At 40.7% G+C, this 14,085-nt stretch overlaps 1 protein-coding gene across 3 annotated transcripts in view; it reads left to right on the top strand.

Moving 5' to 3' along the window:
* SMTN (smoothelin) overlaps window positions 1–14,085 on the top strand; it is a 173,251-nt gene that overhangs the window by 138,795 nt on the left and 20,371 nt on the right. For 2 of the 3 annotated variants that reach the window (XM_069760258.1, XM_069760264.1), the window contains exons 11-19: window positions 2,138–2,290; window positions 2,373–2,448; window positions 2,826–2,990; window positions 3,678–3,740; window positions 3,964–4,027; window positions 4,840–4,992; window positions 5,393–5,516; window positions 7,497–7,648; window positions 13,610–13,779. In XM_069760258.1, coding sequence (XP_069616359.1) covers window positions 2,138–2,290; window positions 2,373–2,448; window positions 2,826–2,990; window positions 3,678–3,740; window positions 3,964–4,027; window positions 4,840–4,992; window positions 5,393–5,516; window positions 7,497–7,648; window positions 13,610–13,754 — 1,095 coding nt within the window. In that variant the 3' untranslated portion in view covers window positions 13,755–13,779. The remainder of the gene's footprint in view (window positions 1–2,137; window positions 2,291–2,372; window positions 2,449–2,825; window positions 2,991–3,677; window positions 3,741–3,963; window positions 4,028–4,839; window positions 4,993–5,392; window positions 5,517–7,496; window positions 7,649–13,609; window positions 13,780–14,085) is intronic. The other variant, XM_069760252.1, reaches the window with a different exon arrangement.

Here is a 14,085-nt window from a genome sequence, read left to right as displayed (position 1 = left end):
AAGGCGTTATCTTCTCAGCCACAGGTTACGACCTTCCTTCAAGGAGTAGCCCACACTGTCCCTCCGTACAGGGCCTCTGTGGATTCATGGGATTTAAAGGTTGTGTTGGTTGTTCTTAGGGGTTCCCCCTTTGAGCCTCTCAGGGAGTTTTCCCTGTCAGTTCTATCTCGGAAGGTGGCCATTCTCGGGTGCATCTCTTCGATCCGCCGTGTTTTCGAGTTGGCTGCCATTTCTTGCCGACCTCCTTTCTTGATTTTCCACCAGGACAAGGTGGTCCCAGGCCTCTGCCTTCCTTCCTTCCTTCCTTCCTTCCCTCCTTGGGGTGGTTTTCATCTTTCCACCTCAACGAGGGCATCGTTCTACCTTTCCTTTGTCCAGCTCCGACTCATCCTCTGGAGTGATCGTTGAACAGGCTGGGCCTCGTCAGGGCAGTGAGGATCTCCCTGGCTAGCACAGCCGCTTTCCGAAAGATGGATTCTCTTTTCGCCATCCCTGATGGCGTGCGTAGAGGCCTGCCGGTTTCCAAGGCGACTATTGCTCACTCTATCAGAACGGCAACTTTCGAAGCTTACCGGGTCAAGAACAAGAGTGCCTCCTCCTGAGATAAGGCTCACTCTACCCGGGCAGTCGGCGCTTACAGTGCGGTACGTCACGGGGCTTTTGCCGACGGCTTTGCAAAGCGGCAACCTGGTCTTCCATCCACACGTTTCGCCGAACTACGGCGGACTCCAGCCTGGGCAGAGGATCCTGCAGGCGGCAGTGGTGAGTCCTCGGACCTGATGGAAGTCTGTTTTTCCCACCCCAGGGACTGCTTTGGGACGTCCCATGGTTCCTGTGTCCCCCAATGAAAGGCGATAGAGAAAACAGGATTTTTGGTTGCTTACCGTAAAATCTGTTTCTCGGAGCCTTCATTGGGGGACACAGCACCCTCCCAAGTTGAACAGCTCTGTTTACTGTATACGTTTGAGTTCTTTGAACACTCTTTGAGTGTTTGAAACTGTTAATCTATGGAGCGCCGTGGAATTTGTTGGCGCTATATAAAGTTTATTATTATTATATTATTCTTTCTCTTTTACATGTTGCTTCTCCTACTGCTTTCTCACTAACTGAATATCCTACTTCCTGTCGGTGGGGTGTACACTGCAGAGGAGGAGCTAACTTTTTTATTTGCATAGTGTCAGCCTCCTAGTGGCAGCAGCATACACCCATGGTTCCTGTGTCCCCCAATGAAGGCTCCGAGAAACAGATTTTACGGTAAGCAACCAAAAATCCTGTTTTTGCTTCTATTCTGCAACGTGGGCACATAGCCTAACAGACTGATTTCACATCGTGCAGACAGCTTAGGCTTCTTTCACACATCAGGCTTTTTGTTTCAGGCTAAATCCGGCTAATGTTTAAAAAAAAAAACGGATCCGACGTAAATTGCGAAAAACTGATGCGCCGGATCCGTTTTTTAGCCGGATCCGGTCGTCTTCAGTGCGCATGGATTTTTTGTGACTTCCTGATTGAGAGAGAGAGAGAGAGACTGGATTTCTACAGGACTGGGTGACTTGCTTTAAGTATATTTTAACCAATGTTTGACCAAATAATATCTTTGGTCCCCATTGATCAGCTGTAATATTCGGAGGAACCAAGCGCCTAGTGTTCATTGGGATTGCCATGCAATGTATAGGCCTGTTGGATCCTCCAGTGTGAAAGACTGTTTTTGGATAATAGATGGATAAACCTCCTATGGCTTCAGATATGTTTGTGGTCAAATGCAACAAAATGTGCCCCATGAACATACCCCATTAGGTACCATTTTTGTTACGGTCAATGGTCTCATTCCAAAGAGTACGTTTCCTTTAGTCCTGACTGCAAGGAAATCTATAATTGAAGGCACATCTCATCTTGAATGTCAAACATGTAGGAATACGTTTATGTAAATGTCATCAGTAGGCCGTTGAAGGTGAAATACCAGGAATGTGTTTTGCAAACTAAATTTCCCATAACTGGATACCCAATTAAAATGTTACTAATTATTGCTTAATTTTCAAGTTCTAAAAATGAAATGGGCAATAAACTGTCTAATTTCTGGCTCTGTTCTAAGAGACATGTGCTAGTATTGTGCTTGACCTAACGTCTTGATGTTCTGCAGGTTGAGCCGGAGCCATCACAACAGGGCAATCAGCAGGTTGAGGTATTTCTTCCCACCGCAACTGAAATTGTGAAAGTGGAGCAAGAAAAAAAGGGCAAAGTGACAGCTGAAGAACTGCGCTCTGTGGAAGATGAGGATGTTCTTGATAAAATGGTGAGATCAAGAGGTTTTTGGGAGGGTTGTGGATTCTCTTGTGCAGAGTCTAATTAATGTATTGTTGCTTTTTGTGATCCAGCTGGATGGCACCACAGACTTTGAAGAGAGGAGGTTAATCAGAACAGCAATGAGGGAGCTACGACAGAGAAAAAGAGGTACTTTTCACGTCTTTAGCACCACGTGGTGCAGTTTTTCAAATCGGAAAAGTTGCTTTAGACCGTTCCTGTATATTGAGGGTTTACTACAGATTTTCAGGCTAGATTTCCAGATCCAAAATTTCCAATGGAAACAACTTATTGAGTTAATGAAAAAACGTACTTAATACATGTTTAGCTTCTTCGCTGATCCGCAACTGAATCTATATGTATACGTATCATGTCGCTGCATACCGATTACTTCATAGTGTATCTTGCATCGATAATCAGGTGCTTAACCTTGTTATAAGTCAAAACGCTTTTTAAGCCAGTTACTTTTGCTTGGTAAAATGTCTATGGCTTGTACATTTTATCGAATATATTTGCTTTTTTGTTAGAACAACGGGAGAAGGAAAGAGAGCAGCGCTTACAGGAACTAAAGACCAAGGAGAAGGAGTCCAGGATGGCCAGGAGCACAGAGACAAGTTTACGACAGACTGAAACGACAAATCACGGCTCGGCCGTTAGCACCATTACTAAAACACAGAGGTTGGTGCAATCAAGTAAGTAACCGATTCTCAAGATGCAGTCGCTAGAAGGATTTTTATTTTTGTATAGAATCCAGAGTAAAATAAAGTCCTCAATTGTGGCCACTGATGCAGAGTCGATAACATTCCTGATAGGCAGATACAATGGAGTAGTCTGCAACCTAGACTAAAGCTATAAGACAATCATTAGAATTCGAGTCTTCAGCCCTCATTCCTGTAAATTGCATGACCACAGTGATGAGATCTTTGAATGGAGCAGTGGTTGAATATCCATGGCATTATTACATTTAGTTTATATTTAGGATAAACACAAACATCTGAGCACTTTATTTCTCATGAGCACCAAAGACCTTGAAAGGAGCAGTAGGACCCAAGGTGAACCCTTGCAACACACAATCTCCCTGTGCGACCGGGCTTAGGACCTCCGTTCTAATGACTGGTTTGGGGCTCAGTGGTGGAATGCCAAGAAATCAGACTTTTCTAGCCAAATAAGTTTCAGAGGCAATCCTTTGAAATAACCCAATCAAAGCATAAGAAGGACAATTCTGGCCAGGCCAGTTTGGCCTAATCACATAGGTGACTAGAAGTCATGAAGCCTTTTACCTATAGCTCTTGCATAAAGCAGTTCTCACTTGTGATGCGTTCCCATTGTATTGCATTTGTCACTACATGCTTTATAAATATAAATGTTCTGTTTTACAGATGATGGCAGCAAAACATCAAGAACCACGACTGTAGAGGCCAGTTACGTAAAACGATCGGAAAGTGAGTATATACAATTATACAATGAGGCCCGCATTTAATATTTTCTATGTAGAGTGGTGTCTGCATTATCTATTCTTATTACGGTATCTTATATTATATGTATGTATTACATGAGGACCGCATTAATATTTTCTATGTAGAGTGGTGTCTGCATTATCTATTATTACGATATCTTATATTATATGTATGTATTACACACAAACAGAGATTTGTATCATTGCAGATGGCGGCACACTTGTTCAGACGAAATCTTCATTCAGTGCATCTACATCTAAGAAGGTCGGCAGGTAACTATGAAATTCTGCATGATGACATGCTTTCACTGTATTGTCTCTCTAAATAATAACAAATTTATTTCTATACCGCAAACCTATTCTGCAGCACTTTACATTATAGAGGGGAGTTGTACAGACCATAGACATTACAGCATAACAATAAACACATAGATCAAGACAGATACCAAGAGGAATGAGGGCCCTGCTAGCAAGCTTACAATCTATGAGGAAAAAGGGAGACACAAGAGGTGGATGGTAACAATTGCTTTCGTTGTTTGGACCAGCCATAGTGTAAGAATTGAGTGTTCATGAACCAGTTAACTGCCGAAATATGTAACCGTACAGACACAGAAGGCTAGTTAACTGCATGAAGTGTATGAGAACATGATGCAAGGAACCTGATTATGCTTTAAGTTTTTTAAATGGGCTACGTAGGGATAGTTGGGTTATATAAATATAGATTTCCATAAAAAAAATGTAAGTCTTTGAGCCTGAATGCATCTCATAGACTTGCATTGAGCGCTTGTGACTACTACATCTGACTTCTGGCCACTCTGTAGCTGGTGTTACAAGAAGGCAGAATGGTTCCAGAGTGGCACTAGGACAGAGTAGAAGACTTCAGCTGGTATCTTACTAGGGGCAGGGAACAAACATAAATCGTGTCACTCTGGGGGTGAGATAAAGAAGAAAAATCACCGTAGTGGTCCTTTTTACATTTTCAAAAAATTGTCTTTTATTGTCTTGCTTGTATAAACTCATTTTTATTTGGTCCTAATACGTGCACATTATGAGTGGTATAAAACCCAGTAACTATGATGTTACAGTATTTTTGAACGGGAGGATGATGGCGTAGCTGCCTTGGAAAGGAGGCAAGCAGAAAAAAAGAAGGAGCTAATGAAAGCACAAAGTCTTCCTAAAACACCAGCCACACAGTCTCGCAAGGCCGTGATTGAAAAACTGGAGAAAGATAGTGGAAGGTATTGAGAAATTTTTAGCCTTCCCTTTGTTGTAACAGGGATGATTTTATTTTTTTATTTTTTTTATCTTGCATAAATCATATATAATTTTAGGTTTTTTTGGAGCTTCAGAATCATTATTTGAATGACCATATTTCATGGGGTCTGCAAGGCAGCCAGATCATTTTTATAAGTGCAGATTACACATAATGTTCTTAAAACGAATGAAACGCTCTTCTGAAGTGGAAATGTTATAGATAATAGATTACAAATTGAGTTTGGAGCCATTTAGAAAATACTTTAGAAATGTTTTGTTCATTTAATGCCGTTGTTCTACATTCATCTTGGCAGTTCATAAATCCTGTTACTTTTTATGGATTCAAGATTTTGTTTTTTTCCCTTTTCTATCTTTGTTTTGCAGTTCATCAACTCCAGCTTTTTCCAAAGTTGCCACCCCCCGGACCGCAGCATTTGGTGTTCCTAATGCTAACAGTATCAAGCAGATGTTGTTAGACTGGTGCAAAGCGAAAACTAGAGGTTATGACGTAAGTGTTGGTGGAAATCTGCAGCGCTCCTATAATGCCCTGCCATTATCAGGTGGGAGCGAGAACAACTTTAATTTATTCATGATTAAATCGATGTAGTTACTTCATATTACATTCTGTATAAACCTCTCCTGAAATTAAGGCGTCGATGTGAAATTGTATTATAGGCTATTTTATAAAGCTAGAACATGGCACGCTGTAATCAAATCGATGGCAAACACCACCACGTGTAATATGGAATCATCTGTCCTAATAGAAGTGCCTGTGCTGCAATCTCCTGGATCAATAAGGAACAGTAGATCGATCCGTAAATATTCCTAAGGGATTTGCGTATTCAGTTGCAAATATTTGGACAGTGCACAATTTTCATCATTCAGCCTCTGTACACCAACAAGGTGTCCCTAGAATTCAGTTACAAAAATATTGTACTGACATTTTGGGGATTACAGATGGTTTTTATATATCATCATATTTTTTTGTATGTTACTAGAAGACACACCCCAGGTTTAGAAAATAGGAAACGTAGTAAATCTTCCCAAGTGGTGTAAAGTGGAGGTGTCAATATCACAAATACGAATGCAGTAGGTTAGAATATAAAATGAATAGATCTTCTGCAGCCATATAGCTTCACATTATGCACTTTATATACACTCTGCAGCGCACACCTACACAACAATGCTGCATGCACACTCTTTACTGTATATACATTCATATACATATTTTTTTTTGCTAAAATGTTAGTCTTTTCGTCAATATGCCAGTTCCTCCATATTGGTCTCGTATAGCCATTATTTTAATACTTGATTGCAATTACTTTGCAGTCAATGACTGCTTGGAGTCAAAAACTCAGAAAATAAGTCGAAGCTAGTGACTTGGATATTGAAGTGGTTGGGTTATTGTGGTGGCATATTTTGGTCATTCTCCATCTGTAGTGTGTGGCATTGTCCCATCAGCTATGCAACATTTGACAGAATTTTACTATAATGTATTGCTAGAACATCCCAGAATTCATCCTGTCACTTGTAACTGCAATCACACAATTGGCAATTTGGGGCAAATAGTGAAACTTGCACACCAAGGTGCTTAATAGTAGGACTCGTCAATCCAAAATACAATGTATAGAGTTCCGCGCACCCCGATTTCAGGGCATATCTATTTAATTCACTCTACTTTATGATCAGAGCTGAAATAAAATATTGGCTTCCATCCAGCAATACCTTAACTTAATTTTTTGTGTAGGGTATCAAGATCTGTCAAACTAGTTATCCTAATAATTTGAAGTCTTTTCTAGTCAAAGAATTAACTAGTGATGAGCAAACGTGCTCGGAATAAAGTGTTATCCGAAAATGCTCGTGTGCTAACCGACTGTCTTCGGCGTGCTCTAAAAATTATGTGTGAGTCTCCGTGGCTGCATATCTCACGGTTGAACGGCAGCCGCAACACATGCAGGGAATGCCTGTTTGTTTTGATCGCCTGTTTATCGAACATGTAGCTGCGGAGACTTGAACAACATATTATTCGAGCACGCTGAAAAAACACTGTTGGCACATGAGCGTGTTCTGATGGCACCTTATCTGAGCTCGTTCACTCATCACTATTAGACCATGCAGAAAAACTGGAGTGGTCTGCACATGTACAGGTGGAAATGCAACGTAACTGCAGTGCGGGCGTAAGTGTAATTCTACAGCACTGTGTACACTGATGAAAATGTGCAGGAAGAATCTGATATTTATATACTTGTAGCAATAATAGAAGTCATTTATTCCTAGTGTAGGAGAGAAGACATTTAGAGAAGACCCAACTCTATGCAGACTCGCCTGTCTTTCTGACTTTTCAATCCAGAGCCTATATGCGAATTTTCACTGTCCTAATGCTTTCAGACTGATCTGTTTGGGTCTGAGCACGTTTTCCCGGTGCTCCATGTGAGGATTGGTGATGGTTCACGACTAACTATTCCTATATTCCTATATTCCTTTCCAGCATGTGAACATCCAGAACTTTTCTTCCAGCTGGAGTGATGGAATGGCATTTTGTGCCTTGGTCCACAATTTCTTCCCTGAGGCATTTGACTACAACCAGCTCAGTCCACAAAACAGGAGACAGAATTTTGACTTGGCATTCTCTGCTGCAGAGTACGTAATGAATTAATCGCCTTTTACTCCATTTTATCTGACTGTTAAGAGTTCAACACTTGTGTGTCAATAACAGAATACATGTAAAGACTTGGGGGAAGGTGTTTCCTAAAATTCAGTTTTTTTATAAATCGGTAAATTGGAGCTTTAGGTATGCATGTGCTTGTTTTATGACAATCTTTCTATTCTATTGCCCCCTCTCTGGTCATAAGACTGCTTATGTACTTTTTTTTTTTTTTCATCAAATCTGTGGTCGCTGAACGCATGTTCACACAATGCACAGAAAAGCATAAGCAACGTATGCATTTATCTGCACAGATTATGTAGAATTATAGAATTACTCTGTGGTTATACCACATCTCGTGCCGGTGCTTAGAATGTCCCAGTGAGCACATCAATATCATCAGTCCTTTTATCAATCTTTACAGAATAAATGATATTCCACACCCTTAATTCTAGTAGAAAAATACAAAAAAGTCAGGCATGTTGGATCTTTCAGGGTAGGTTGATGTTTAGTCGAAGGTTCAATCCTTTTCTTCTAGTTTGCCCCTTTTATCCTATTACAAAAAGTGCTGCTCATTTGCCAAGTCCAGAAATACCTTTAAATGGCCAGTCCATTCCTCCGCTGCTGAGAAATCCGCGTTAAAATTGATATGCTGAAGAACAATTTGTAGATCAGAAGCCTCTGTCACTCCAGCTCTATTCCTTGCCCAATGCTGCCTTCTCGTGCTTGACTGACAGCCTCAGTTCTGTGACATCAGGCAGAGGAGTAGTAAGTTGTGGGGAATAGAGCTGGAGTGACAGAGCCTTGAGATGTACAAATAGGCTTACAAGAGTATCAGGTCAATGACTAATGGCTTACATGAAAAGTACCCACTAAAAATTAACTTTTTATGATTTATTTAAAACTTACATAATTATAAATGGAAAACGTCATGCTAAATTGCAGTTTTCTGCATCTTCTGGTGTGTATATAGCCTTGACCTGCAACCAGTTAAAAACACATCATGATTGTCAATTTTTTAGGCCAAATTTTTCCTGGTGTCTCCTGATGAACCATATGAAACGCTTTGAGGGGGGGAAACGCTTTGAGGCTATATACACAGCAGGGGATGCACAGAAGTGCTTTTTCAAGTCAAAATGCCCTGTGCTTTTATGCCCTCTAGATTATATATAGCAGGTGATAGAGTTGGAGTGACAGAGGTTTTAGACCTACAAATAGTTCTTAAATCAGCATTTGAATTTAGATGCAAATGAAGCTGAAAAGCCATTTGTAGATCTAATGGCTTACAAGAAAAGTACCTGCTAAAATGTAACTTTTAATGATTTATTTAAAAACTTCTATAGCTACAAAAAGAAAACCTTATGCTACAGGTAATAAAATGAACATATTTTCTAAGATAAATATTATACGAATTCTATTACAGAAAAAGTGATGTCTTTCTCTCCCTACATGTTCCTAAAGTGAAGCCCTTTGTAGCTGCTGAGGTTGACACCCTACAGTGAACACAAATGGCGCCCCCGCTCACTGTCGGCTGACCCTAATAGGTCCTATTAATTACTAGTCTTACTGCAATTCAAATAGTACCTGACAGCTCAGACCAGACTGTAAAAATATATGATATATAGGATTCACAATAAAATCACCAAATTGTGACAAAGACAAAACTTCAGGATATCCTGTTCAAAAGACTCAATCCTCTGTATCATCTTATCTATATAATCTAGGGGGCATAAAAACACTGGCCATTTTGATTTGAAAATGCATTTACAATACAGATCAAAAGTTTGGACACACCTTCTCATTTAAAGAATTTTCTGTATTTTCATGACTATGAAAATTGTAAATTCACATTGAAGGCATCAAAACTATGAATTAACACATGTGGAATTATATACTTAACAAAAAAGTATGAAACAACTGAAAATATTTCTTCTATTCTAGGCTCTTCAAAGTAGCCACCTTTTGCTTTGATGACTGCTTTGCACACTCTTGGCATTCTCTTGATGAGCTTCAAGAGGTAGTCACTGGAAATGGTTTTCACTTCACAGGTGTGCCCTGTCAGGTTTAATAAGTGTGATTTCTTGCCTTATAAATGGGGTTGGAACCATCAGTTGTGTTGTGCAGAAGTCTGGTGGATACACAGCTGATAGTCCTACTGAATAGACTGTTAGAATTTGTATTATGGCAAGAAAAAAGCAGCTTAATAAAGAAAAACGAGTGACCATCATAACTTTAAGAAATTAAGGTCAGTAAGTCCGAACAATTGGGAAAACTTTGAAAGTGTCCCCAAGTGCAGTTGCAAAAACCATCAAGAACTACAAAGAAACTGGCTCACATGAGGACCATCCCAGGAAAGGAAGACCAAGAGTCACCTCTGCTTCTGAGAATAAGTTTATCAGAGTCACCAGCCTCAGAAATCGTAGGTTAACAGCAGCTCAGATTAGAGACCAGGTCAATGCCACACAGAGTTCTAGCAGCAGACACATCTCTACAACAACTGTTAAGAGGAGACTTTGTGCAGCAGGCCTTCATGGTAAAATAGCTGCTAGGAAACCACTGCTAAGGACAGGCAACAAGCAGAAGAGACTTGTTTGGGTTTAAGAACACAAGGAATGGACATTAGACCAGTGGAAATCTGTGCTTTGGTCTGATGAGTCCAAATTTGAGATCTTTGGTTCCAACCACCGTGTCTTTGTGCGATGCAGAAAAGGTGAACGGATGGACTCTACATGCCTGGTTCCCACCGTGAAGCATGGAGGAGGAGGTGTGGTGGTGTGGGGGTGATTTGCTGGTGACACTGTTGGGGATTTATTCAAAATTGAAGGCATACTGAACCAGCATGGCTACCACAGCATTTTGCAGCGGCATGCTATTCCATCCAGTTTGCATTTAGTTGGACCATCATTTAGGACATCAGTTGGACCATCAGGACAATGACCCCAAACACACCTCCAGGCTGTGTAAGGGCTATTTGACCAAGAAGGAGAGTGATGGGGTGCTACGCCAGACCTGAACCCAATCGAGATGGTTTGGGGTGGGCTGGACCGCAGAGTGAAGGCAAAAGGGCCAACAAGTGCTAAGCATCTCTGGGAACTCCTTCAAGATTGTTGAAAGACCATTTCCGGTGACTACCTCTTGAAGCTCATCAAGAGAATGCCAAGAGTGTGCAAAGCAGTCATCAAAGCAAAAGGTGGCTACTTTGAAGAACCTAGAATATAAGATATAATTTCAGTTGTTTCACACTTTTTTGTTAAGTACATAATTCCACATGTGTTAATTCATAGTTTTGATGCCTTCAATGTGAATTTACAATTTTCCTAGTCATGAAAATACAGAAAAATCTTTAAATGAGAAGGTGTGTCCAAACTGATCTGTACTGTATGTGCATCCCCTTCTGTGTATATAGCCTCAACGCGTTTCCTCTCCGTCATATGGTTCCTCAGGAGGCTCCAGGAAAAATCTGGCAGAAAACAATTAACATCCATGATGTGCTGGGCCTGGTTTCAGGTCAAAGCTATATACACACCAGAAGATGCAGAGAAGTGCATTTTCAAATCAAATCTAGCATGAGGTTTTCTTTTGATAATTATATAAATTGTAAGTTAATTTTCAGTGGGTACTTTTCTTGTAAGCCATTAGTCATTGACCCGATACTTTTGTAAGCCTATTTGTAGCTCTCAAGCCTCTGTCGCTCCAGCTCTATTTTATTTTTCCCTCATGGGCGTGAAAAAACGGCAACGTGTCATTTCTTGAGGCAATTCTATGTGAGTAAAGAAAAAAAAGGTGACAGCAGAATGAAATGAAGCAGAAAAAAGCCTAATTCACAAAAGTGCATAAAAAACCCCACCCTAAAAAAAATCCCATCAATAAGTGTCAGTATATCCTTAGGCTGATAAGGTGGTCAGCACGGCATGTGACAATCATGGAGTATTGTGCATAGCTGCAGACGTTGGCATATTTCTTTTCACGCTGCCACAAATTCCTAGTATAGCAGCTTGTAATTACGGTAGATCTACAATTTGTGTTAAAAGCTTTTCTTTTCTTCTTCTGGGCTGTAACATTTCCTTCTCCCCCTTCACTCCAATGTATTGATTGATCCAGAGCTATTTCATGGTCCTGATTAACCTGCTTTGTTTTTTTTTTGTTTTTTTGTGAAAATTCTTTAACGTTTGTTTTGTACAGAAAATGTATCTCCATATTTTGCCTCCCTTTTGTCTTCTGTCCAATGATTTCTGGAGTAATTCCACTATTATTGGATTGCATTGGACTTGACATTAATTTGGGTCAGGGAGTCCATTCTCTGGGGTGGTAATTAGGCGCCGTAGTGTTGCCATGCAGTCAGAACTCCATGTTCTCACATGTTTGCCCTGCTGATCCTCTGCTTGGTGTGATGGCTTATTTCATGGCATGAATCATTACTCTGCTTTTCTGCATTTCATGAATCGGCACTATGCACGCTTCTAATACACTCCATTCATTTGCGTTAGTACTGTGCTTACATTATGTCTGCAATCCTGAATGATTTTGAGGTATATGAATATTTTTAAGAAAACGTGGACCAACTCGTTTTTAACACACTGTACTTTTCCTGCCGGTATTCTCCACGTTTAGAAAAGTGGATTCAAACTGTTCAGATAGTTAAAAAAAAAAATACATGTGTTCCCTTGGTCTTGTTCTGGCTCCCTGGCGCTATTTTGGCTGCAACCAAGACATCATGTTGACAGCTCATATCAGCACTGAGGTGAGCTGTTCTATTGTCTGAAGGTTGAGGGCCTCTTTTCCAAAAGTGGAGGGTAGTTTTATAAAGTAGGAAATTCTGTTATGTTGGGTCTTAGTATGTGCAATATTTAGCTCCTTCAATCTGAATGTGTTCCTAGAATTAATGTTATGCTTAGTGTCCAGTGTTGAACCCCATTAAGGTGTAATGTGACAGCTTGCGTAGACTTGACTAGGCCCAAACATCCTGATACGCCATAGTGCTGGACAGGACAGTGGCAGTCTCCTACACCAAATACTTCTGTGAGAAGATAAAGTAGATAAATAGAAGACCCTAGATAGTGGCCAAGCTAGCTATTCATCCCATTACTCAAGCCTTGTATCATGTAGCTTGTCACAGCCATATACGGCTAATCTGCGACCAGCAATCTTCTTCTGACCTAGTAAGGAGAAACATCACATGCCAGATAGATACAGGAGTGCGTCCTTTATCACGTTTTCATAAATTTTATATGGTTCCCTTGGGTAAAGTCCCAATTTTTAAGTAGCTGACTAGTAAAGGTATTTATGTACTTGGCTTCATTTCCAAAGACCTGTCTGACTACACTGATTTACTACATGAATCTTCCGCTTGAAATCCAGAAATGGTGAAAGATGTATAATAACCTCAATAATCTAGTCCTTGATGGAACCTCTCCCTAGCTAAACTAGCTAAAGCAGAGAATAGTTAACTCCTTCCTTGCTCCATAACATGAGGATGGCCAGAGAGGAGAAAGGTGTGGGTTCCGATGCAGCTTCTAGGGTTGCATTGAGATGGTTCTTCCAGTTTCACAAGTGTGCTGTTTAGCTACGGACTTCACAAATACACCACTCATTCTGCAAAAACTCAGATTCAGAACGAATCTGTCACGTCTTAACTCTTTGGCTTTTTGCACCTCACAGGGACTGTTTCCCCAATCTACCACCTCTCCACCAGCTATAGTCACACCCCATGTCATTGTCCAAGGTCGGATTGTGATTGTAACACCATTGATTTTAATTTTTTTTGCTCTCCCCAATCATGCACCTCCAATTCTTGAACACGCACAGCATGGGTATGTTCATGTTAATGGCACCAGAATGTTTAAACCACTCATGAATGTCTTTCTTGTCTCTCTTTTTTTTCTTTCCCTCTCTCCACTTGGCTGTGTTCACCGGTCCCTCTTCTATCTTTCCACATCTTCTCGTCCGTTCACACCTAGGAAGCACGCTGACTGTCCGCAGTTGCTAGACGCAGAGGATATGGTCCGCATGCGAGAACCGGACTGGAAATGTGTTTACACGTACATCCAGGAGTTCTACCGCTGCCTGGTGCAGAAGGGGATGGTAAAAACCAAAAAGTCCTAGGACTTTATCCGACATAGACACAATGGTGAGAACGAATTTCTTGGTACCTGACAAAGGTGTATGTGTACTTTATAACAGAGCATGTGTATCCTGCAGCGCTAGTGAATGGATTTATGTGAAAGCGGTTAGAAAATGCCTAGCTTGTCAAGAGGCCTGCTCCCTCTTAAGGAATACAGCTGAGGTTCTTGGTTTCACACTTTGTGCCTTGTGGATTATCTCACACGTAATTGAGTGTTTCCAGAGAAACTGTTCGTTCTTGCGTTGAACAGTAACCACCTGTCGCGTGCCAGAAGTATTGTAGTACGCTCACATTACGAAAACCTGTTAAATT

Source organism: Ranitomeya imitator, chromosome 1 (assembly GCF_032444005.1).
Source record: "Ranitomeya imitator isolate aRanImi1 chromosome 1, aRanImi1.pri, whole genome shotgun sequence".
In the NCBI taxonomy this organism is placed as follows: Eukaryota; Metazoa; Chordata; class Amphibia; order Anura; family Dendrobatidae; genus Ranitomeya; species Ranitomeya imitator.
Note: the sequence above shows the minus strand (reverse complement) of the source record. Positions and strands in the feature narration are given on the sequence as shown.